This window comes from Coregonus lavaretus (genome assembly GCF_964263955.1).
Source record: "Coregonus lavaretus genome assembly, chromosome: 2".
Taxonomy (NCBI): domain Eukaryota; kingdom Metazoa; phylum Chordata; class Actinopteri; order Salmoniformes; family Salmonidae; genus Coregonus; species Coregonus lavaretus.
Window position 1 is genome coordinate 39,749,644 of NC_139989.1, and position 27,241 is coordinate 39,776,884.

The window sequence follows — 27,241 nt, forward strand, 5'->3', positions numbered from 1 at the left end:
CTACCCAAAACGTTCGACCCAAGTAAAACAATGTAAAGGCAATGCTACCAAATCCTAATTGAGTGTATGTAAATTCTGACCCACTGGGAATGTGATTAAATAAAAGCTTAAATAAATCATTCTCTCTACTATTATTCTGACATTTCACATTCTTAAAATAAAGTGGTGATCCTAACTGACCTAAGACAGGGCATTTTTACTAGGATTAAATGTCAGGAATTGTGAAAAACTGAGTTTAAATGTATTTGGCTAAGGTGTATGTAAACTTCCGACTTCAACTGTATGTACAGTGGGGAAAAAAAGTATTTAGTCAGCCACCAATTGTGCAAGTTCTCCCACTTAAAAAGATGAGAGAGGCCTGTAATTTTCATCATAGGTACACGTCAACTATGACAGACAAATTGAGAAAAAAAAATCCAGAATATCACATTGTAGGATTTTTAATGAATTTATTTGCAAATTATGGTGGAAAATAAGTATATGGTCACCTACAAACAAGCAAGATTTCTGGCTCTCACAGACCTGTAACTTCTTCTTTAAGAGGCTCCTCTGTCCTCCACTCGTTACCTGTATTAATGGCACCTGTTTGAACTTATCAGTATAAAAGACACCTGTCCACAACCTCAAACAGTCACACTCCAAACTCCACTATGGCCAAGACCAAAGAGCTGTCAAAGGACACCAGGAACAAAATTGTAGACCTGCACCAGGCTGGGAAGACTGAATCTGCAATAGGTAAGCAGCTTGGTTTGAAGAAATCAACTGTGGGAGCAATTATTAGGAAATGGAAGACATACAAGACCACTGATAATCTCCCTCGATCTGGGGCTCCACGCAAGATCTCACCCCGTGGGGTCAAAATGATCACAAGAACGGTGAGCAAAAATCCCAGAACCACACGGGGGGACCTAGTGAATGACCTGCAGAGAGCTGGGACCAAAGTAACAAAGCCTACCATCAGTAACACACTACGCAGCCAGGGACTAAAATCCTGCAGTGCCAGACGTGTCCCCCTGCTTAAGCCAGTACATGTCCAGGCCCATCTGAAGTTTGCTAGAGTGCATTTGGATGATCCAGAAGAGGATTGGGAGAATGTCATATGGTCAGATGAAACCAAAATAGAACCTTTTGGTAAAAACTCAACTCGTCGTGTTTGGAGGACAAAGAATGCTGAGTTGCATCCAAAGAACACCATACCTACTGTGAAGCATGGGGGTGGAAACATCATGCTTTGGGGCTGTTTTTCTGCAAAGGGACCAGGACGACTGATCCGTGTAAAGGAAAGAATGAATGGGGCCATGTATCGTGAGATTTTGAGTGAAAACCTCCTTCCATCAGCAAGGGCATTGAAGATGAAACGTGGCTGGGTCTTTCAGCATGACAATGATCTCAAACACACCGCCCGGGCAACGAAGGAGTGGCTTCGTAAGAAGCATTTCAAGGTTCTGGAGTGGCCTAGCCAGTCTCCAGATCTCAACCCCATAGAAAATCTTTGGAGGGAGTTGAAAGTCCGTGTTGCCCAGCGACAGCCCCAAAACATCACTGCTCTAGAGGAGATCTGCATGGAGGAATGGGCCAAAATACCAGCAACAGTGTGTGAAAACCTTGTGAAGACTTACAGAAAACGTTTGACCTGTGTCATTGCCAACAAAGGGTATATAACAAAGTATTGAGAAACTTTTGTTATTGACCAAATACTTATTTTCCACCATAATTTGCAAATAAATTCATTAAAAATCCTACAATGTGATTTTCTGGATTTTTTCTCCTCATTTTGTCTGTCATAGTTGACGTGTACCTATGATGAAAATTACAGGCCTCTCTCATCTTTTTAAGTGGGAGAACTTGCACAATTGGTGGCTGACTAAATACTTTTTTCCCCCACTGTATGTATGTATGTATGTATGTATGTATGTATGTATGTATGTATGTATGTATGTACAGTGGGGAGAACAAGTATTTGATACACTGCCGATTTTGCAGGTTTTCCTACTTACAAAGCATGTAGAGGTCTGTAATTTTTATCATAGGTACACTTCAACTGTGAGAGACGGAATCTAAAACAACCGATTAGGTGAAAAATCTGTCGCTGTGCCCTTGAGCAAGGCACTTAACTCTAATTGCTCCTGTAAGTCGCTCTGGATAAGAGCGTCTGCTAAATGACTAAAAATGTAAAAATCTCACAGTACGGATATTGCAATTTAGTGCCCTGGCCACATCTGCAGTCCTCATGCCTCCTTGCAGCATGCCTAAGGCACATTCACGCAGATGAGCACGGACCCTGGGCATCTTTCGTTTGGTGTTTTTCAGAGTCAGTAGAAAGGCCTCTTTAGTGTCCTACGTTTTCATAACTGTGACCTTAATTGCCTTCCGTCTGTAAGCTGTTAGTTCTTAACGACCTTTCCACAGGTGCATGTTCATTAATTGTTTATGGTTCATTGAACAAGCATGGGAAACAGTGTTTAAACCTTTTACAATGAAGATCTGTGAAGTTATTGGGATTTTTATTAATTTTCTTTGAAAGAGAGGGTCCTGAAAAAGGGACGTTTCTTTTTTTGCTGAGTTTATATAGTACTAGTCAAAAGTTTGGACACACATTCTCATTCAAGGGTTTTTCTATTTTCTACATTGTAGAATAATAGTGAAGACATCAAAACTATGAAATAACACATTTGGAATCATGTAGTAAAAAAATTTGTTAAACAAATCAAAATATATTTGAGATTTTTAAAATAGCCACCCTTTGCCTTGATGACAGATTTGCACACTCTTGGCATTCTCTCAACCAGCTTCATGAGGTAGTCACCTGGAATGCATTTCAATTAACAGGTGTGCCTTCTTAAAAGTTAATTTGTGGAATTTCTTTCCTTCTTAATGCGTTTGAGCCAATCAGTTGTGTTGTGACAAGGTAGAGGGGGTATACAGAAGATAGCCTGCTAAAGGACACCAATAATAAGAAGAGACCTGCTTGGGCCAAGAAACACGAGCAATGGACATTAGACCGGTGGAAATGTGTCCTTTGGTCTGGAGTCCAAATTTGAGATTTTTAGTTCAAACCGCCGTGTCTTTGTGAGACGCGGTGTGGGTGAACGGATGATCTTCACATGTGTATTTCCCACCGTAAATCATAGAGGTGGTGGTGTTATGGTGTGGGGGTGCTTTGCTGGTGACACTGTGTGATTTATTTAGAATTCAAGGCACACTTAACCAGCATGGCTACCACAGAATTCTACAACGATACACCATCCCATCTGGTTTGGGCTTAGTGGGACTTTACTTTGTTTTTCAACAGGACAATGACCCAACACACCTCCAGGCTGTGTAAGGGCTATTTTAACTACCAAGAAGGAGAGTGATGGAGTGCTGCATCAGATGACCTGGCCTCCACAATCCCCCGACCTCAACCCAATTGAGATGGTTTGGGATGAGTCGGACAGCAGACTGAAGGAAAAGCAGCCAACAAGTGCTCAGCATATGTGGGAACTCCTTCAAGACTGTTGGAAAAGCAATCCAAGTGAAGCTGGTTGAGAGAATGCCAAGAGTGTGTAAAGCTGTCATCAAGGAAAAGGGTGGCTATTTGAAGAATCTCAAATATATTTAGATTTTTTAAACACTTTGTTGGTTACTACATGACTGTGACCTTGTGTTATTTCATAGTTTTGATGTCTTCACTATTATTCTACAATGTTAACATTTTTTAAAAATAAAGAAAAAACCTTGAATGAGTAGGTGTGTCCAAACTTTTGACTGGTAGTATATACAGTGGGGAGAACAAGTATTTGATACACTGCCGATTTTGCAGGTTTTCCTACTTACAAAGCATGTAGAGGTCTGTCAGTTTTATCATAGGTACACTTCAACTGTAAGAGACGGAATCTAAAACAAAAATACAGAAAATCACATTGTATGATTTTTAAGTAATTAATGTGCATTTTATTGCATGACATAAGTATTTGATACATCAGAAAAGCAGAACTTAATATTTGGTACAGAAACCTTTGTTTGCAATTTCAGAGATCATACGTTTCATGTAGGTCTTGACCAGGTTTGCACACACTGCAGCAGGGATTTTGGCCCACTCCTCCATACAGACCTTCTCCATTTTCTATTGGGTTCAGGTCTGGAGACTGGCTAGGCCACTCCAGGACCTTGAGATGCTTCTTACAGAGCCACTCCTTAGTTGCCCTGGCTGTGTGTTTCGTGTCGTTGTCATGCTGGAAGACCCAGCCACGACCCATCTTCAATGCTCTTACTGAGGGAAGGAGGTTGTTGGCCAAGATCTCGCGATACATGGCCCCATCCATCCTCCCCTCAATACGGCGCAGTCGTCCTGTCCCCTTTTCAGAAAAGCATCCCCAAAGAATGATGTTTCCACCTCCATGCTTCACGGTTGGGATGGTGTTCTTGGGGTTGTACTCATCCTTCTTCTTCCTCCAAACATGGCGAGTGGAGTTTAGACCAAAAAGCTCTATTTTTGTCTCATCAGACCACATGACCTTCTCCCATTCCTCCTCTGGATCATCCAGATGGTTATTGGCAAACTTAAGACGGGCCTGGACATGCGCTGGCTTGAGCAGGGGGACCTTGCGTGCGCTGCAGGATTTTAATCCATGACGGCGTAGTGTGTTACTAATGGTTTTCTTTGAGACTGTGGTCCCAGCTCTCTTCAGGTCATTGACCAGGTCCTGCCGTGTAGTTCTGGGCTGATCCCTCACCTTACTCATGATCATTGATGCCCCACAAGGTGAGACCTTGCATGGAGCCCCAGACCGAGGTTGATTGACCGTCATCTTGAACTTCTTCCATTTTCTAATAATTGCGCCAACAGTTGTTGCCTTCTCACCAAGCTGCTTGCCTATTGTCCTGTAGCCCATCCCAGCCTTGTGCAGGTCTAAAATGTGATCCCTGATGTCCTTACACAGCTCTCTGGTCTTGGCCATTGTGGAGAGGTTGGAGTCTGTTTGATTGAGTGTGTGGACAGGTGTCTTTTATACAGGTAACGAGTTCAAACAGGTGCAGTTAATACAGGTAATGAGTGGAGAACAGGAGGGCTTCTTAAAGAAAAACTAACAGGTCTGTGAGAGCCGGAATTCTTACTGGTTGGTAGGTGATCAAATACTTATGTCATGCAATAAAATGCAAATTAATTACTTAAAAATCATACAATGTGATTTTCTAGATTTTTGTTTTAGATTCCGTCTCTCACAGTTGAAGTGTACCTATGATAAATGCTTTGTAAGTAGGAAAACCTGCAAAATTGGCAGTGTATCAAATACTTGTTCTCCCACTGTATATATTTTTAATAGGTTTCCTATGGATGATTGACAGTATAATTGAAAACATATTTCCATTAAGTCAAAATTCTCTGATGTGTGGACCTACAACCATCTTTGTGGTACCATTTGAAAGTTTCCCATTTGAGCACATTTATCAGCCAGAACATGACACCCACCCTGTATTCAAGAGCATGTTGTGTCTCAACCGATAGCGGGCACAACACAAATACCTCAGATTATGTAAAATAGATTATAAACTTCAACATATGCGAATATGAAAAAACCCTGGAGTTTACACGTTTTTAGATATTTGACATTAAAGGTAAAGAAATTATTTTTTTACTACAAAAAAACTTTTCCCCCCAGAAATTATAAAATAGTTTGACAACCCTGTTTATAAGCTTTTAAATTATATTAATCTCAACCGCTTATCTTTTCCAGTGATTAAGACATGGATGTCTCATGGTGGGGTATGCAAGATAGGTCAACTTTGAGAACCTTTACCTCTTGAAAGTTTTGGCATTAAGGTCCAAAAAGTCGTTTTCTGAGCACTTCCACAATGGGCAAATGTGTATGGAAGGTTTTGTTCGAATCAAAAGGGGTGCTGTCAAAAAGGTTTTAAATTCATATGGATTTACCCTTTTTCCTGGCAGAACTGACAACATGTCATCATGAGATGCCAATTAGGTCAATAATTTCCTGTGTGTTGTTCCCTGCTAACAGTCTAGCTGTAATGCTGATGTTGCTATTTCAAAATAAATCATAACGATTGTAGAGGAAAATCAATGCCACACTGATGACTAAAGTCAAAATAAATAAAACACTATTAACAAATACGATGAGTAAGTACAACAATGAGCCATGTAATCCTGCCGAGTCTTGCCAGCAGCAGTGGTGTTAGTGAACTGTACGTACTAGGTACCCATTCTGTAGTGATGTTGTGAACCATAGGAACTAGGAAAGTACCCACCAGTCCTGGCTCTCGATCCAGGGGGCGAGGAACTGCCGGAGCTCCATGGGGAAGCTGTCGCTGTACAGGTGGTACAGCTGCTCCAGATACCTGGTCTCCAGCTGCTGCAACTGGTTCCACTGGGCCATGATTCCTCCACAACCCTGGATAGGACACACAAGGAAACAGTTAGAGGGAGAAATGGAAAGCAAGGAAGACGCAAGGAAGCTAGATACTAATGAGGGGAACAGCTGTGGTCTCTTGACACAATGTTCGGCTCTTGAGATACTAATGAGGGGAACAGCTGTGGTCTCTTGACACAATGTTCGGCTCTTGAGAGTTACCCAATGCAGGAGAAAACCTTGAGGCTACCATACAGTATGTCTCTGCTTTGAAACATTCCAACACCTTGATCAATTTATTATAGACACACGTCATAGTCGCCCTGACAAGAAAACCCCAGAAGCCGAAGACAAAGTATATGATGGTACCTCAGGCAGCTTCCTATAAAACACAGAGACATCCTGTTCAGCTCAACACACAGCCTTCACCGAGAAATAAAGACCAAAATAAACCCTGGCCTCCCCATCGGGGAGCCCAGGTCTGAAACTAGCAGATTTATTCTGCATTACCAGAAAACTATCCAGATTGCTAATTAAACAGGAACCACAACATTGATATTCATCACCAGCTGAATATAATGTCACTGTTGTCATCATCAACAAACCATTGAATGATGTAGGCTATGTAGCCTAATGCAGATGACACTGTCTGCATGTTAGCACAAAAGGTTGCTGCTCGTCATTCCTTCCATAATAACAGTGTCACTATATTTTCAAAGTGAAAGTGATTTCCCACTAACAGCGGTCATGATTTCAGTTAGTTATTTGAGCAGCCATGCTAACCCAGGCCTGGTATTTTTCCTACATTATAGTGCACTTGCTAAAAGCATTGACAAAATCCTAATTACCACCAGTGAAAGGTAGAGAACTACAGAGCATCCCCCAGCCCTGAGCGATCATACCGTCATTAGCCAACACCTGCCACCCTTCTCATTTTACTGGACACAGGAAGGAACACAATGTTCCCCTAGTGGCTCAAATGCACAATAACTTGCAAGGCCAAGAAGGACACAAAGGGTTGTGGTTAGGCTACAACTGTCCTGATAACAAGTCCCTATACAGTAGCAAGACCATTTTGTACTGTAGGCTAGATTTAAGGAAATCCAGAAGAGAGAAACAGGAGGAGCAAACAGTAGATCTTTATCTTTATTCCATTCTTTGCGTCATCATATCTGATATGCTCCACTGACAGATTCAGATAACAGAATTTATCCAATCACAAAGACCCAATTCCTTGGATAACAGGTGAACAAACATGCTCCAACCGCATTTTGCTTTGCAGAGAATCCTAGACGTTGTGTCCTAAATGGTAAGATTTTCCTGTGCCCTGGTCAAAAGTAGTACACTAGGAATAGGTTGCCATTTGGGATAAATCCTAATTTATAAATGTCACTTCCTCTTGTCCTAAACAGGTGAATCAATGAGCTGAAATTGCCTGTGACCTTTACTGTTTGTATTGGTGTTGAAATTGGTAGATTTGATTGCAATCCTGGTTTACTTTCCCTGTCCACTTCCTGTCAGACTAGACTAAGGCCAATAAATACAATATTATAATCCCAGTCGATTCCACCAATATGATGAAGAGTCAGTCAAATAGAGGTTATGAGCCACAGGATCACACAAAAAAGCTTGTGATGATGCACACTGGAGAGTACCCGTCACATGAGACTCCGCGCCAAAAACAAATTGCAAATGTTTGCCAATGTTTGTTATGTTGCTAGCGTGAACAAGCATATTCCTTTTGCTAAAACTTTTCTAACGTGCATTACATTGTTTAAAGTTAGGCCTACATTGGCTACACAGGAAGCCTTATTCAGATCTCCCCCCCCCCCACTAATTAGGTATTTTGCCAATAAAATGGGCAAAAGCTCAGAATTGGGCTGCCTGTGTGAACACAGCAATTGTATCGCAGACCAGAGGGGTATACTATGATGCAAAATTGATCTAAAGCTAGCCAGCTTCAGTTAATTTCACATTCCAGCTCAGGCTTCATCCGTACTACGATGGTGGATATTGCTTGTCCGCCCGCGCTAATTCTAGCAGCCTTGTAACTGCGTGTGCATGTCACACGTGGCTAGTCGAAAGCCAAACTCTTCATCGAGACAATGCTGAAACATCAATCCATGGGCGAGTAAGTGCCACATTTTAATTTATGCTGAAATCAAAATCTACTTCCCCAGAGTCAGATTAACTTGTGGATACACTTTTTATGTCTCTGTGTGCAGTAAGAAGGAAGTTAAAGGTAGTTTCGTGAGCCAATGCTTGCTAGCAGATACCCATAGACTTCCAGTCATTGCGCTAACACTAGTTAGCAATTGCGCTAACACTAGTTAGCAACTTCCTTCAAACTGCACGCAGAGACATAATAATGGTATCCACAAGTTCATCTGACTCTGGGGAAGATGATAAAGGGCCTCATTGCCAAAATCCCGAAGTATCCCTTTAAGTGCGTGAAGTTTTAAATGCATTTTGTCATTACTAAATGTGATAGGCATTTTAACATTAGTATTTCTTAACACACAGAACTGCTTTAACTCAGCAACATTTGTAGGTTTTCAAGCATTTACTGCTCATTTCAAGTCCTGCCACAACATCTCAATTGAGATGAGGTCTGGACTTTGACTAGGCCATTCCAAAACTTCAAATTTGTTGCTTCTTAACCATTTTCATGTAGAATTGATTGTATGTTTCGGATCATAGTCTTGCTGCATGAGCCAGCTGCGCTTCAGCTTCAGCTCAAAGATGGTTACACTTTTCACTCATCTGTTCTGCATGGAAGAGTGGGCTCACATCAACACCATTATCCCAGAAACCCTAGACCCACTCCAATTTGTATACCGCCCCAACAGATCCACAGATGATGCAATCTCTATTGCACTCCACACTGCCCTTTACCACCTGGACAAGAGGAACACCTACGTGAGAATGTTATTCATTGACTACAGCTCAGCATTCAACACCATAGTGCCATCAAAGCTCATCACTAAGCTAAGGATCCTGGGACTAAACACCTCCCTCTGCAACTGGATCCTGGACTTCCTGACGGGCCGCCCCCAGGTGGTAAGGGTAGGTAACAACACATCTGCCACACTGATCCTCAACACGGGGGGCCCCTCAGGGGTGCGTGCTCAGTCCCCTCCTGTACTCCCTGTTCACCCATGACTGCATGGCCAGGCACGACTCCAACACCATCATTAAGTTTGCCGACGACACAACAGTGGTAGGCCTGATCACCAACAACGATGAGACAGCCTATAGGGAGGAGGTCAGAGACCTGGCCGTGTGGTGCCAGGATAACAACCTCTCCCTCAACGTGACCAAGACAAAGGAGATGATTGTGGACTACAGGAAAAAAAAGGAATGAGCACGCCCCCATTCTCATCGACGGGGCTGTAGTGGAACAGGTTGAGAGCTTCAAGTTCCTTGGTGTCCACATCACCAACCTACTATCATGGTCCAAACACACCAAGACAGTTGTGAAGAGGGCACGACAAAGCCTATTCCCCCTCAGGAGACTGAAAAGATTTGGCATGGGTCCTCAGATCCTCAAAACAATTCTACAGCTGCACCATCGAGAGCATCCTGACTGGTTGCATCACTGCCTGGTATAGCAACTGCTCAGCCTCCGACCGCAAGGCACTAGAGGGTAGTGCGTACAGCCCAGTACATCACTGGGGCCAAGCTTCCTGCCATCCAGGACCTCTATACCAGGCAGTGTCAGAGGAAGGCCCTCAAAATTGTCAAAGACTCGAGCCACCCTAGTCATAGACTGTTCTCTCTGCTACCGCATGGAAAGCGGTACCGGAGTGCCAAGTCCAGGTCCAAAAGACTTCAACAGCTTCTACCCCCAAGCCATAAGACTCCTGAACAGCTAATCATGGCTACCCGGACTATTTGCACTGCCCCCCCACCCCAACCCCATATTTTTACGCTGCTGCTACTCTGTTCATTATTTATGCATAGTCACTTTAACTCTACCCATATGTACATATTACTTCAATGACCTCAACTAGCCGGTGCCCCCGCACATTGACTCTGCACCGGTACCCCCCTGTATATATAGCCTCCCTACTGTTATTTTATTTTCTCAACACTTTTTTGTTGTTTTATTTTACTTTTTTATTAATAATAAATGCACTGTTGGTTAAGGGCTGTAAGTAAGCATTTCACTGTAATGTCTGCACCTGTTGTATTCGGCACATGTGGCCAATACAATTTGATTTGATTTTATTTGAAAATTCCTCCACAGCAACGTGAGTGACTCATCAACAACTACAGGAAGTGTTTGGTTGGAGTCATTGCAGCTAAAGGTGGCACAACCAGTTACTGATTGTAAGGGGGCAATTACTTTTTCACACAGGAGCATTGGGTGTTGCACAACTTTGTATATTAAATAAATTAAATAAGTATGTAATTGCGCAGGTCGGTCACGTCTGCATATACATTTGAAGTCGGAAGTTTACATACACTTAGGTTGGAGTCATTAAAACTTGTTTTTCAACCACTCCACACATTTCTTGTTAACAAACTATAGTTTTGGCAAGTCAGTTAGGACATCTACTTTGTGCATGACAAGTAATTTTCCAACAATTGTTTACAGACAGATTATTTCACTGTATCACAATTCCAGTAGGTCAGAAGTTTACATAAACTAAGTTGACAGCCCTTTAAACAGCTTGGAAAATTCCAGAAAATGATGTCATGGCTTTAGAAGCTTCTGATAGGCTAATTGACATCATTTGAGTCAATTGGAGGTGTACCTGTGGATGTATTTCAAGGCCTACCTTCAAACTCAGTGCCTCTTTGCTTGACATCATGGGAAAATCAAAATAAATGAGCCAAGACCTCAGAAAAAAAATTGTAGACTCCACAAGTCTGGTTCATCCTTGGGAGCAATTTCCAAACGCCTGAAGGTATCACGTTCATCTCTACAAACAATAGTATGCAAGTATAAACACCATGGAACCATGCAGCCATCATACCGCTCAGGAAGGAGACGCGTTCTGACTCCTAGAGATGAACGTACTTTGGTGCGAAAAGTGCAAATCAATCCTAAAACAACAGCAAGGGACCCTGTGAAGATGCTGGAGGGAACAGGTACAAAAGTATCTATATCCACAGTAAAACGAGTCCTATATCGACATAACCTGAAAGGCCGCTCAGCAAGGAAGAAGCCACTGCTCCAAAACCACCATAAAAAAGCCAGACTACGGTTTACAACTGCACTTTTTGGAGAAATGTCTTCTGGTCTGATGAAACAAAAATAGAACTGTTTGGCCATAATGACCATCGTTATGTTTGGAGGAAAAAGGGGCCGGTTTGCAAGCCGAAGAGCACCATCCCAACCGTGAAGCACGGGGGTGGCAGTATCATGCTGTGGGGGTGCTTTGCTGCAGGAGGGACTGGTGCACTTCACAAAATAGATGGCATCATGAGGAAGGAAAATTATGTGGATATATTGAAGCAACATCTCAAGACATCAGTCAGGAAGTTAAAGCTTGGTCGCAAATGGGTCTTCCAAATGGACAATAACCCCAAGCATACTTCCAAAATTGTGTCAAAATGGCTTAAGCAAAAAAATAATAAAGGTATTGGAGTGGCCATCACAAAGCCCTGACCTCAATCCTGTAGAACATTTGTGGGCAGAACTGAAAAAGCCTGTGCGAGCAAGGAGGCCTACAAACCTGACTCAGTTACACCAGCTCTGTCAGGAGGAATGGGCCAAAATTCACCCAACTTATTGTGGGAAGCTTGTGGAAGGCTACTCGAAACGTTTGACCCAAGTTAAACAATTTAAAGGCAATGCTACCAAATACTAATTGAGTGTATGTAAACTTCTGACCCACTGGGAATGTGATGAAAGAAATAAAAGCTGAAATAAATCATTCTCTCTGCTATTATTCTGACATTTCACATTCTTAAAATAAAGTGGCGATCCTAACTGACCTAAGACAGGTAATTTTTACTAGGATTAAATGTCAGGAATTGTGAAAAACTGAGTTTAAATGTATTTGGCTAAGGTGTATGTAAACCTCCGACTTCAACTGTATACCCAGCAGGTGTGCATGCTCAGTAATTAGTATGTTCTATGTTGAGGGGCGATTTCCTAATATCGCTATTCGTTGACTGTGTGTGATAAATATGTCCTGATGTGTTAAAATATATTATGTATTGGCCATTGATGTTTCAACTATTGAGATTTATTGATTATGGAGTAACATATTAATGTTGGTTGAATACCTGCTGCAGGGCTTGTTCAGATGCTCATTTCGAGAGAGCTTAGGCTAGAGTGACATGTCGTCCCAGCGCTGTACTAAACCCTGCTGTAAGGGTCCATTACAAGTTTATTTGAGAAAAGGAAAGATAGGAAAGTTTAAAGGGAACCCATACTCATTTCACATGTTAGACATCATCATGTCACCTCTCCTTTCCTCGCTCTTCTTTCACTACCCTGCATGGGGTGTATTCATTACGCTGATTCTGCTGCAAAACGTTTTGCAACAGAAACCGTTTAAACAGAAAATGTTTTTGCAACAAAAAATGAGTTTCTATTGAACAAATTCAGGTAGTTCCCTCCCGTTTGGGTCGGTTTGCCCCCATTTGGTTCTTAAACGGTAAATGGTTCCATTGCAAGACATTATGAATACACTCCTGGTGTGAGATTGTGCTGCGTACAAAAACTAGTATCAAACCACAACACAGAGCAGCTGAGCTGACTCATCATCATGTGTCAAAACTCAAACTGTCACCTTCCAATTCAATTACTTGTTATTTTCTTTCAACTTCCTCTTACTGGAGTTTCTCAAGTCATACAAAGTGTGTGGGCTTAAATGGATCCCATGTTAGTTAATCAACAGCTATGCTTGTAATTTACAGTACCTCAAAACAGACAACTCTTTGGCAACAGATGACAACCCAGTCAAAACCCATAAAATATAGATGACAAGATAATAGATGAAAAACTAAAAGGCAGAAACTTCCTTGTACAACCCGACCCTCCATCCATGGGTAGCTTTTGTCCATTTTGGGGGAATTTCTCATGTCTTACTCATTGGTAGGAAGAAGTTTGATCCAAATCGGATGTTGGGTACTATATTTATTGACTTTTATCTGAATCCTATAAATGTAAAAGTAGCCAATTTGGGTGCAATCAATTAGCTTAATTTCTCAGAGATCAAATTATATTTCAACAAAATTATGTTTTAGAAATGCTAATCGTACCTTTTACTAACTACAGAAATGATTTCAGAACAATCCAAGATGGTGGGTGTCGAAATCCTCTTTATTATTCACTCAGTCACACCCAGAGAATTAAAACGAACGTATGGCAACACCACTAGATTCAGCTCATATTCAAAGTGGGCATTACCAGTGCCTATAAAGATTGCTGGCTTCGCTATAGTTCTGAAAAGAGCAGGGCTTTGTCTGAGCAGCACTTGTCCCATCATTCCCATTACAGAGTGGGATGGAATGCACAGGCAGACAACAGAGAGCCACAGAGACACTGAACTCCACCAGGGTTATTAACACAGCTGTGTGAACAGTGGCACAACACCAGACAGGCCTGGGGCTCTCTACTCCTCAGGGCAGGCCTTGGCCTACAGGAGCAAATCAACATGAACTGACTTTCACTGCGCCTGTGTTGCAAGAACTGTAGGCCTCAAGAACAGGAAACAGCCCATACCGCAGCAAGTCAGCACTCATTTAATCACTAGTGTCTCTCTGCAGCCACTATGGGTAGGCTACATAATAAAAAAACATTGTTTATACATTTGTCTAAAAGAGCGTGGTGTACTGTACAGCATTTTTGTGCAGTGAACTGTTAAACCCCATGTTTCTCTAAGTCAGACAGGGAGTAGGTATCACACATTTCTACACCCCTTCAATACACATCACTACAGTATCAAAGTCTCACTCAATGCGGTAAGCAGTTGCTTCTCTTTTAGTCACCAGGGTCCAGTTTTTCCAAAACATTTAATCCAGACCAAAATGATCCTGTGTGGTGTTACATTCTGCTCCCCCTTTAGATGAAGTCCGTCCTCATTTCTGGATGTAGTTTTAAGACAAAATGGAAGCAAATCTCTATCACCACATCATATGCTACAACAAAGATCATGTTATATGATCCCATAACATGTGGTTGAAATATTGTCTTTCTGTGTCTTTCTAAACAGGGAACAAATTTGAATGGGGAAATTTGACAACACAGGATCATTTTTATCTGGATTAAATGTTTAGATAAACTGGGCCCAGGTAAAATAAAAAAATAAAAACATCAATTAAAAAAGAATTTTAAAAAATATATATAGATATTTAGATATATAATGCTCAGGAAAACCCCCAAGAGAAAAACACATGAATGTCATCCTTCATAGGCTCTCAGGTGTAATGTGTACGTGGATTGTGATCATAAAAGCACCTCAAAAGCTGAAACGAGGACATTGGACAATGGAAACATTATTTGAGGAAGAGATTCCAGGAACATGCATTACTTTATTCCGGTAAGTATTTCCTGGTGCATTTCAGTGACAACCTTGCAGTTTTACTATATCCTATTTGCCACATGGGTTATCTTACATGTGCTGCTACCAATCATCAAGCAAAAAGAGGCCAGCATCAAGCAAAAAGAGGCCTATTGACTAAATTCATTAGAGCCGAAGGAAGGGAAATTAATGTCTCCAGATGATGTTAAGGGGTGGGGGTCAAACAGAAGTCTGGTGACAGCTGAACCTAAAAGACGATTCCCCCCATTCTGTGAGCAATGACATCATGAGAACAGTGTGTGTGTTGTGTGCAGTAGCAGTGTGTGGTTAAATAACTGGGGAAGCCAAGCCAGGGACAAAAAATGCCATATTACAACCTGTGGTGATAATTGCGTTGTTTGCTCTATAACCTGTTAATTCATATGCCTTGCCACCGTGATATATAGGCCTAAAGGCTGAGACAATAAGAAGACACAGTGGCAGAATAAATGTAACCACACCTTTGTTTTTATCACAAAACCAGATAGCTACCTCTGTCCAATGAAGTCCACAAAGCATATTGCATGTACAGTAACATAACCTACAGCATGGTTAAGCAAGTTAATGTTTCCGACATTTTCTGACCACTAAACAACTATTGATTTAAAAGCACAGAGTATCCGCAAGTCGCAAAAAAACAGGAGCTTCCTCCACTATTCCAGCACCATTTCAACTTCAACATATTCAAATCACCTCGCTTAGTCTAATACAGTGACAACTAAAAGATACCAAAAACAATTTAGTCCAATCAACGTAAGCTAAATATGATGTGGCTGTCCATGGTTCTGATTTCTGTGTGTATGCCTTCGTGCAAGTAGAAAAACATATTGACTCCCCCTACTTGTAGAGAAACACCAATGCCATCCTTCACTCTTTCATGTTGACTAAACGGTCTATCACTGTCAAACTTCCATTCATGGGCAACGTTTGCTAGTTAACATTAGCCTTCTACATCTAGCTACATATTGAACTTCCATCCTCTCAGGCCAGGGGCACAACAATGTATGAATTAACGGTTGGATCAGAATCACCATTATAATCATTGGCCAGTACAGAGAATTAAGTAAAACCACAAGTCCAAATCCCTATCTCCATCCATGGCTAATTTAGGCTAGCTAGCCGCCGGAGGACAACAATCCAATGAGATGCTACAATTAAAGTGTTTCTGTCAATGACTTTTGCTCTCAATGGGATTTGATAGCAGTGATGCCAAATCCAAGCTGGCTTCCCTTGACACTTTTTTGGTGCGCCAGGACCATTCACAGTTTATTTGTATTTATTTTATTTAACTAGGCAAGTCAGTTAAGAACAAATTCTTATTTACAATGACGGCCTACACCTGCCAAACCCGGACAACGCTGGGCCAATTGTGCGCTGCCCTATGGGACTCCCAATCACGGCCAGTTGTGATACAGCCTGGAATTGAACTAGGGGGTCTGTAGTGACGCCTCAAGCACTGAGATGCAGTGCCTTAGACCGCTGCGCCACTAGGGAGCCCAGTTGAGCGCTGGCTTCCCTTTCATTAAATGCTAGGGCGGGAACTATTGTCATCCTCGTTTGGACAAGACATGATAAGATAGATAGCCTACACATAGAGAGACGTCAAAGGGGCGCTGTTTCGCTCGCTCTGATGCTTTCTTCCTGTGAGATTCAATTCGCAAGAGGCTGAATGTAGGAAAATGATGATACACAGAGAGACGAAAGATACATTATTTTATGTTTTTTTATTGGTCACTTTTTTGGGGAAGCCTGGCTTCCCTTGGCATCAATAAATACACGCCACTGGTTGTGTGTGTTTGTAATCCCTCAAACTGTAGGAAACTGTAGTCTGGTTGTTGCAAACCTGGAGGCATGCATGGTTGACGTGATGACCTTTCCAAGCACCTTTTGATGGATCAAATGGCCGTGACATGCCCACATGAAAGTGGTCATCACAACCTGCATCACTGGATGTGGATTTGACCGAAGTCAGCATCCCAACATGGTTGCACTTGCAACCTCATAAAATGTGCAAGATCATCCTTGAAGAAATGGCCAGCACATCATCACAAGAATTAAGCATAAACTGTCGGCGTATGCTATCCTTTGAAATCAAACATAGAACCAACAACAGCTGCAACGATTGGTAGGCCTAATCTACTTGCGAAACAGTGTGATTAAACTTTTAGCGATTTATGTATTAACATGGAGGACGGAGTTCCAGTTACTTTGTGTCGAGTGAGATTCACCGAATGGCAGTGTATCCTCAATCTGTTGATACATTGATGTTACTCGCCCACCACACACGCGTAACTTTGTGTTGTGTAACACATTCTTATAACATTATTCTCACTGCCCAACCACAATTTGATGTATAAATAATACAAAGCAGAGCGGTCTACGACCGCCTACTTACCCTACTGTCCTCGGGAAAGTGTGTCAGAAAAATGAGCCCGTCAAATCGTAGCCAGCCACCAGCATGAAACCACCAGAACGAAATGTCTTATTGTACAGGACAACCGAGAAAACTTTCAACCAAACTGTATTTCTAACAATCGCAAATAGAGTAACGTTAGCCTACTTCAATATTGCAGTACTGTACACACATACCTTAAGTTTTCTATTTCCACCCCCGAAAGCAGACAAACGTCAAGAAAGTGTTGATTGACATGACTAGGATGCAACAGCAGACGAGAACACAATTTCGTCCAATCTTTGTGTAGGTTATTGCACGAAGGCGGGACTAAAGCTAAAGAGGTTGTGGGTGTAGTGTTCATTGCCTCCGCACGGAGGCTGTTCCTTATATAACACACTCCCTCCGTTTTTACGGAAAATTTATTTTACAAACATGGCCTTGCAGTGGGAGAATAAATAGCCCAATGGAACAGCTAAACTGGAAGTCATCTGAATTACTGGCAGTCGCTACGTCATCACAAGTTTAATAACAAGACTTGAATATCGTTGATTTTCTGTCTTGCCCAAATCAATATTATATGCGGCATCGACAAATATTCTAATCAAGGCTTGAAAACAGTGTTATTATAGTATTTGAAATATAACATATTAATTATTACAGTGAGAAAAATTTGGCGATATGGTCTAGTCTTCTTCTTCTTCTTCTTCTTCTTCTTCTTTTCTTCTTCTTCATCATCATCTATGTAGGCTATAGCACAAACAGATCATCAATAATTAAATATTTGATCAATATGTTTACTTGGTTTCATGGGACCTAAGAATTACAGGGTTCTATGCTCCTAAACTTTCAAATTTTTCTTGTAAGGCATTGCCCATCAATTTGAGTGTGGTCATCTCTCAGGTAGCTAACCTTATGGGCCTAGGTCATTATAGTACATAGTGAGACTAGTAGCATAATTTAAGTGTCCCTTTTCAGCAGGGACATAACCAGAGTAAACACTTAACTGAGGTTATCAGAATCATAGCAGGTCAGGCCACATGCTGTGAAAACCAAATTAATATGACTGGTTTCCTGAGATTAGGACCAAGCATACACTAAAATGCATGCTCAATGGAGTTACTTTTACAGTAGCTAGAACTCTGGATCCTCTGTCACTCCCAGATTTTCCGTTGTTTGTTGTCATCTACGGAGGCAAAGAAACACGGTTGACAATGTTTACTTTCATTACAAACTCACTCACACTTTGAAGCAGCATGACACAAATCTCTATCCCCAATGACCAATAGCTCAAGTACTCTTCTCTTTACTTTATGATGTTTTGCATCATTAGTCAGTGCTTATCATGGACTAACATCAGCTTATGGAGCAAGATAATAATTTACCATGTGTAGGTTTGAATGGTTTTCAAGGAAAAGGGAACATGTCGTTTTCTTCATTAGGATGCAAATTCATTCAAAGAAAATGACTGGCCTCTGTTTACCCCGGGTGACTAATAGGAGTGTAGTAATGGTCAATAATTGTCACGACTTCCTCCGAGGCTGCCTCCTTTCCTTGTTCGGGGCAGGCTTCGGCGTTCGTCGTCACCGGCCTTCTATCAACTGCCGCTCCTCATCTCATCATTCCATTTGTTTTGTCTTGTTTATTACACACACCTGGTTCATATCCCCTCATCAGTACCTGTATAAGTGTTCCCTCTGCCCCCTTGTCTTTGTGTGTGATTGTTTATTGTGGAGAATAGTGAAGCTCGGTGGAGCGCCGTGTATTTTGTATCGTCGGGATATTTCCCCGTGTGCCTTGTATTTTCCAGTATGCCTGTTTTGAGCACTGGAGTGTTTTTTGACTCATTACTGCATAACTATGTATTTGCGGAATAAAGCTTGTTATTCTGTGATTTACCCTCCTGCGCCTGACTCCTTCAACATCACCTCATCACAAGAATACAGCTGTACAGGCTGCACTTACATAGCATTGGTTTGAACTTTGACACATTCAATAATCATAGTGGTGAAGTCTGGTGTAAATCAGATAGCTTTTATTGATATATAAGTGGTTAGACAAAAAGTCATTTAATTCAACAGAAAAATCAAGCTTAGTTATTTGATCTGACAAGAATAGGGAGATATTATCATCTCAGTTCAGTTGAAAATGGCAGTGCTACATTCTCTATTCTTGTAATCAGGATATGTACAGTATCCTGCAGGGTTGGGGTCAATTCCATTTCAATTACAGACAATTCATGAAGTACACTGAAATTCCAATTACCTTAAATGCTTTTCAATTAGGAAAATGTGGAATTGTAATTTGGTTTACTTTCTGAATTTAAATGGAATTGGCCCCAACCCTGGTATCCTGCAGTAGTTTGTCTGATAATTTTACACAGAACTGCATATGGACTGACAATGCTGTGAGACTACACTACATGCAAATAAATTAAACAGTTGAAAGATGAGCAGTCACTGTTCGTGTCTCCACTCTCTCCTGAAGAAGGCAGGAAATGCTATTAATCTCCTCGGCTAATAGGGGGAGATGACGGGTGTTTATAGATGGTGGTAAACTTAGCTTGTGTTTGACAAAAACTTGGTCAATCTTTAATGTATCTGTGTGTTCAGTATTGGCCTTGGCATTTATGTAATGAGAATACATTTCAGCCTTGTAAAAAAATAAAAAATAAATATGAACTGCACAAAGACCTGCTGATTTTTGGAGGAATATCTTTGGTTGCTTTTTGACTGCATCATCTCTCCTTCTCTCTGCACTGACCTCTCCCTACACTCCTTCACATGCCCCCACTCTCTCTCACTCTCTGTCTGTCTCTCTCTATCACACACACACACACACACACACACACACACACACACACACACACACACACACACACACACACACACACACACACACACACACACACACACACACACACACACACACACACACACACACACACACACACACACACACACACACACATACACACACACACACACACAATGTCCTCTCTCTGTGTTGTCTCTTTCAATCACTCTCCTCAGAGAAAGCACTCTCCTTAATCAGATTCCTGCCTCATTGATTATCCTAATGGTGTTCCACAGAGACCACCCCTCCTCCGGTTCCTTCATCAAGGTCGGTCAGACACAGAGGGCTATGGAGACACATAGAAAAGCCTTCTTTCTGTAGCACTGTCTTCCATCCAGGCCATGTGTGCTTTCAGTCCTTCTGTACATAGTCTCACTACTTTGTTTTCCAGAGGCATGTCTTGTAGGTAGAGAAAGAACACGAGACAACAGCTTTTAGCTTGTATTGCATTTACTGGTCTCACTTCATGTCAAACTCAAATAATCTATTCTAATCACCATCGCCTCCCTATAGCAGACCCTTGCCAGACCACACAAGCACAAACAAACGGACAAGTAATTCAAATAGACAGAGACTGAGGTCCAGGAACGGACATGTATTTTTTTAGTTCACCTTTGTAACACTGCCATGTCATTCACAATCCCTTGCAATTTGCTGCCGGCACCAACAAAATTGGATAGCGCTTACATTTCCATATGTCACTATAGACTTTCATTAAACTGTCACCTGGCACATTGACATACGCTGGAGGGGTTCCTACAAGATTCTCTCCTTTTACTCCCCACAATTACAGCACCCTTTGCAGTCCAGGGGAAGTGCTGGATATATCCTGTCAATAGCTGTGACCATGGTGATAGATTCAATAATCAAGACTCCTCTTCCAGGAGAGAAGCCCCTGGAGTAACTGTAATGTGGCAGTTTAACACAGTTATGTGTGTGCTTATTATAGCATATATGTACAGTACAGGTATGATTCTTGTAGCACTCTGAGCATGCATGCATACATTTGTAAAATGTGTGTCAGTACAATTAAAAATGTTTTTTTTTATTTTTTTGAACATTATCATGTAAGCACAAGTGAGAGAAAAAACGGTGAAAAAAGTTAACTTCTACAGAACGATGGCACTGGGAACCTTTGATTAAAAGATGGTTCAAAATGTCATTCTCCTATCATCAGTGACCAGCCCTAGTAACAGCCAGGTAGTTTGGTGGTTACACTGGTAACTAAAAACTCTCAACTCAGAAAGATAACTATTTTCCAGATATCACAATATAGTACAACTTAGAAACTTGATGAAACATTATTTTAAAAGGTAACTATGCATCTAAATTCAGATCTCATTCAAGTCATCAGTAATCCTTCATCCTTCTCGGTCTCCATTTCAAAACAACAAAACAATTTTTTTGTTGGCTACTAAAAAACTTTTCAAGGATCTGTTGCAATCCATTTATTTGTGTGAAAAACTTTCGAAATAATTAAAGAGAAGAATTTCTTTACACTTCTGGCATCCATCCACCCCATGACATTATTTAAAGGTACACTAGTTTTCTTCCTGATTGCTCAAAATCATGGCTGAAACATAACACACACACACAAAAGTAGTTATATTTATGCCAATCAGTGAGTCTGTTCCTCTTCTTTTTTAATATTGCATTTGCCGTGACCCTCCCTCTCAGTCCTCCATAATGAAAACAATCAACCATTAGGGCCACACTGTTCATCAGAAATAAAAGCTACATAGTGCTCCTTTAAGAAAAGTGAAAACAATCTTAATCTTTATCATTAACTTATCTATCTTATATCTCGTCCTTTAAAAACCTTGACATGTTGACAGAGCTTGTATGCCCACACTTACAGTAGAAAGCTGGCTGCTCAAAATGGCTGTGAGCATTTGTTTAACCGATCTGTAAACTCTTCAGTCAAGGAAAAGACGGTTCCCTGTGTCTCTCTCCATCCATGTTGAAACCATCTTTATGTGTTTACAGTATGTGCACTTACTCTTCATTTGTCAAAACGTCATTTCTCTGACATGCACATCACATGACCACCGACCATAAAATCAAAACATCTCAAAACACCACCCCCACTAGGCACACACTGGTTGAATCAACATTGTTTCCACGTCTTTTCAATGAAATGACGTTGAACCAACGTGGAATAGACGTTGAAGTGACGTCTGTGCCCAGTGGGTCCTATTTCCATATACACTGCTATGTACTGTATATCCTACGTAGAAATGATTGTACATCAAATCACAATAGCAAAGACTATTTATTACCTTAGCATTGTGGTCATTCTATTTCAAAAACAAAAAAATTAACGAAACGATATCAACAAGCAATATCCCAGACTAGACCACATAGGATATTCATTGTGGTAATTGGTAACAGAGTCAATCACCAACTAAAAGCCAAGAAAATATGTGAGTAAGAAAAAAATTCAGGGCTGGGTTTTACAACTTTTTTGTCTAGAACAGCAAATACTACATTGAAAGTCATCCCTGTTGGGTAAGAAAAAAATGAAATCAAACAAGATGTATGTAGACACGCATGATTGTATGTATGCACGCATGACTGTATGTATGCACGCATGACTGTATGTATGCACGCATGACTGTATGTATGCATGCATGATTGTATGTATGCACGCATGACTGTATGTATGCACGCATGACTGTATGTATGCACGCATGATGGAGTGTATGCACGCATGACTGTATGTATGCACGCATGACTGTAAGTCACATTGGATAAAAGTGTCTGCTAAATGGCATATTATATTATTATTATAAGATGAGTAGATTGTGAACATTGTCCAGACAGCCCTTATCGTGCATGGTGTGTCACTGTCGTAAACACTTAGTATCTCTCTCTCCTCTTCCTTACTCTCCTCCTCTCTCTTCTCCTTTGTCTCCTCATCCCTCTATCGTTTAATTTTTTCATTCCTGCTGGGCCCTGTAGACAGAGTTATTTGCTGGTTGTCTTCATGTTTGTCTTCACCACAGGGAGCTTACTCTCCAGCCTGATCAGATGCTCTGCCACCTGGTCCTCAGCCACCTCCAGGAAAGCTGCCATCTCTGGGGTGTCTACTCTCACCAGCTCCCCCTCCTCTTCATCCAACTCCAGGACAGCAGCCATCTCTGGGGTGTCTACTACTCTCACCAGCTCCTCCACCTCCACGTCTCCCTCTCCTGCCTGCAGGGCCTCATTCTCGGCCACCTCCACCATCTCTGTGCCCTCTGTGTGCACCACTTCCACCTCTCCATCCCGGAACTTCTTCACGTGGAAGGTGAAAGGAGGCACGCGGTACACGGTTGTCTTGGAACGGGCGTAGACGGTGTGGTCGGGAGTCAGAGATTTCTTCAACATCTCCTTGGAGCCCTTCAACTTCTCCTTCCGCTCCATGTTGGGGGTCATCTTGTTGCCCAGCTTGCCCATCTTCTTCTCCAGGCTATGCTTGGTCTTCTCCAGCTTGTCGTGGGTCTTCTGCCGGGTCTTCTCCAGGTTATCCTTGGTCTTCTGCTTGGTCTTTTCTAGGTTTTCCTTGGTCTTCTGCACTCTCTTCTCCCTCTGCTCTTTGGAGAAGACCTTCTTGATGTTGTCCACGCGTGCCTTGCTGGTGCGTTTGATTTTCTCCGCCCGGGACTCTTCGATGATCTCCTCAATCTCCACCTCCTCGTCTGAGTTGAGGCCAGTGTGCGCCACCTCACCCCCCTCCTCAGGGATCTGCTCCAGCCCCCCTTCCACAGAGCAGCCCTTAGCTACATTCTCTGCCGCCTTGGACGACTTTAGCGAGGCTTTAGCGGCCTTATTCTCGTCCTGTGAAGACACAAAGGAGAGAGTGGATGAGGTTAGACAACAGGAAGAGTAAACATACAAAATAAGTATGAAAGTTTATGTTTAAGGCTCCAGTTAGGGTAATAGAAACAGCAGCAGATCCTGTTTTTCAGCCAGCTGATAGATAGACTCGGACAGTATTACATCTTTTTTATTCTGTTTTATTATTTATATTTTATTCGTTTTCAAGCATAAGTTTAAAAAGACAGTATTAAATCTACCTCATTACATATCAGTACTCTGTGAGTGAGATAAGATGTTCCTATTCTAATGTGTTCATTCAATGTGTTCACAGGATGTGATTTGTCCAATATATACACACATTTTCAAATTGACTGCATGATTATAGTGGTTATATTGAAGTGTCATGTAAAAGCCTGAGGCAGAGAAAAATAATGAATATCAATTCATATGAATGTGGGCTCTGAGATGGAAATGAAATTGGACATTTATGTGTATGATAAATTATTCATCTTCATGGCTTGCCTCAGACACGTAACTTTACATTTATCAGTGGCATAAAAAAATATATAAAACATGACTGCTACTGGTGGCCAGCCCCATCTAGTGGTCTTACAATAAAAACTGACCAAGACTCCTAAATCAGCACAGACAATGAAGAACTGTGCCAAACGACTTGATACGTGTTCAGTACACAGAATAAGTAATCACAAACAGCTTGTGAAAGACTTAAAGAGTATGTCATACAGGTTTGTATGGTGTCTCATAATGAAACTAGCATACTGAGCCAACTAGACGCAAAAGCATTTCCTGCTATTGGTAAACTACTTTACTGCCCACTCCTACCTCGCTGAATCATTGTGATATATTTTCTTCTGGTGTAGCTCATGCATCTCTCTCTCTCTCTCTCTCTCTCTCTCTCTCTCTCTCTCTCTCTCTCTCTCTCTCTCTCTCTCTCTCTCTCTCAGTGAGTGTATGGATGGATACCTACAGCCTTTCACACGTCAATGTCACTGGTAGGCCTCCTTCTTTACAGCTCATCTCAGTAAGCGTATTACATAACCTAACCCTTTGATGTGGTTATCACATATGTGAGTTTCAATCTGACTAAAGCATCTCACTCTTAAATGTTACATCAGTCACAGTCTGCTGGTTCACATACAAACAGAGGTTTCAGGCAGACTTTATTTAAAGTACCATAGTCATTCATTCTAGGGTACACATGGAAAGTCTGTGCTGCAGCACCATAAGAAGACCCTGATACTAGTTTCTAGCATAACCAAAATAACTGCAAAGTTATAGCAGCCTGCACGAGTATGCTACATCAGAAATGGCATTGACTGTTCATAAAAGCAGTACTTCACACTGAGATTCACAAATACTCACACACAACCCATCTGTCCAAAACATCAATTGACACCTATGCTTCTCTGACAGCTGCCACTCACTCATCGTCCCAGTGATGATGTTTTCACAACATTAGAGAAATGTTGTTGTATTATCGGATATCTACTGAGGGAGACCAGGAATATGTAGAGAATGTTATCCTTCCTAATGCCCTATGCTAATCCTAGCATACCCCTCTGACCCTGCATCCCATAGAGATAGCTATGTCTTTGTTGTCACTGGCCCGCCCTGCCCCATCATAGCACTGCTCACATCACACATAACCCTATCTTGCACTGACTCTACGCACACTCACAAGACTATATATACACTCACGCACGCAAACACTATGCCGACACTCTCATCTATCTACCTCAATTACCTCGTTGATCTGGTACTGGTACTCCCTCTATATAGCTCCATTCTTGTGTATTTTATTTTATCCCTCATGTTACTATTCATTGTGTTACCATGTATTTGATTTGACTTTCACTCATTCTGAAAAATTATATAGTATCACTTATATCTTCAAGTGTCTCTTGCTTTTTGCTTTTTTACTCTCTCTCTCTCTCTCTCTCTCTCTCTCTCTCTCTCTCTCTCTCTCTCTCTCTCTCTCTCTCTCTCTCTCTCTCTCTCTCTGTCTCTCTCTCTCTCTCTCTGAACTCTTTCACCCTGTCTCTCTCAACAATCTATCTCTCTGTACACACTGTCCAGATTTAATGTTGGAAAACTGGCCCAGTCCTGAGTGTCTGCGCTGAGTCACCTTCCCCTCTCCCCTGCTGTGTGTGTGTGATCTCTCACTGAGAGCATGGTGGGGAATGGGGATAGGTCGGCTTGTAAGCAGGGAGTGAAACAATTACAACTGAGTCTGTGAGCTCTGTTATGACACTGAGGGTTGGTGTGCTCATCTCTGATGTGGTTTTATGAAGTGTGTGTGAGGTATGTTTGGTTTGTGTGTTTGGATAGCTTTTTCTCTGGAGAAATTCTCCCTTTCTCCTCCTCTGCCTAAAAATAAAACTCTCATCTCCACTCTTTCCCCTTTCCCTGTCTACTTTGCAATGTTTTACGTAATCACACTGCTTATCGATTCCTGAGGGAGATTATCCGTCCGTTAGATGAGTTTGGCATGTGGACAGAGTTGGGCATAATTTAAGGCATTACGATGGAACAGATCTGTATCGCCTTATTCAACCAATTCTATTAAACAGCAGAGTGATCCATCAGGAACTGCCGATGTAAAAACAATGATTTAACAAGGCCATAGCAACCCATCCCAGTAGTAAGGTTAAAGATGGAGTTTTGCATCATTGTAACACATGGGAGCAGGTTTGTAATGTTTCTTAATCTTCACATCTCATTAAAGCTGTAATCATTTTCCTCTCCTACCTCCTCTCCTCCCTGCTGTTACCTCATATGAAATAATTGTTTATCATTTGTTCCTTCCTGTGTAGGTGTACTCCCAGAGCATCTAGCCCTCCTCCTCCTCCACCTCCTCAATTAGTGCCACTTTCCTTTCTTCCCTTGTTATCATCAAGACAATAATCCCCGGACACTATCTATTTGTTTAATCATAAATCAAACAAGAGGCTCGGGATCACAACTAATGCAAAACCAAGGCCAAGGGGGGTAGTTGACTGGAGCAGTGTACACTGTTAAACAGGATAATGTGATGTTCAAGCCTGCAACATACAGTGAGGGAAAAAAAGTATTTGATCCCCTGCTGATTTTGTACGTTTGCCCACTGACAAAGGAATGATCAGTCTATAATTTTAATGGTAGGTTTATTTGAACAGTGAGAGACAGAATAACAAAACAAAAATCCAGAAAAACGCATGTCAAAAATTTTATAAATTGATTTGCATTTTAATGAGGGAAATAAGTATTTGACCCCCTCTCAATCAGAAAGATTTCTGGCTCCCAGGTGTCTTTTATACAGTTAA

The 27,241-nt window shown here is 41.6% G+C and overlaps 2 protein-coding genes across 9 annotated transcripts in view; both read right to left on the reverse strand.

The window, feature by feature from the left end:
* The window catches only part of LOC311145827 (signal transducer and activator of transcription 3-like), a 33,639-nt gene extending 16,091 nt beyond the window's left edge, over positions 1–17,548 (reverse strand). For 7 of the 8 annotated variants that reach the window (XM_084182151.1, XM_084182148.1, XM_084182147.1 and 4 more), the window contains exons 1-2: positions 17,265–17,449; positions 6,247–6,389 (exon numbers count right to left, since the gene is read on the reverse strand). In XM_084182151.1, the coding sequence (XP_084038277.1) occupies positions 6,247–6,374 (128 nt within the window). In that variant the 5' untranslated portion in view covers positions 6,375–6,389; positions 17,265–17,449. The other variant, XM_084182145.1, reaches the window with a different exon arrangement.
* Positions 17,549–21,172: 3,624 nt separating this feature from the next.
* The window catches only part of LOC311147727 (caveolae-associated protein 1-like), a 43,549-nt gene continuing 37,480 nt past the window's right edge, over positions 21,173–27,241 (reverse strand). The window contains exon 2 of the mRNA XM_084184490.1: positions 21,173–23,936. Within this exon, the coding sequence (XP_084040616.1) occupies positions 23,085–23,936 (852 nt within the window). The 3' untranslated portion in view covers positions 21,173–23,084. The remainder of the gene's footprint in view (positions 23,937–27,241) is intronic.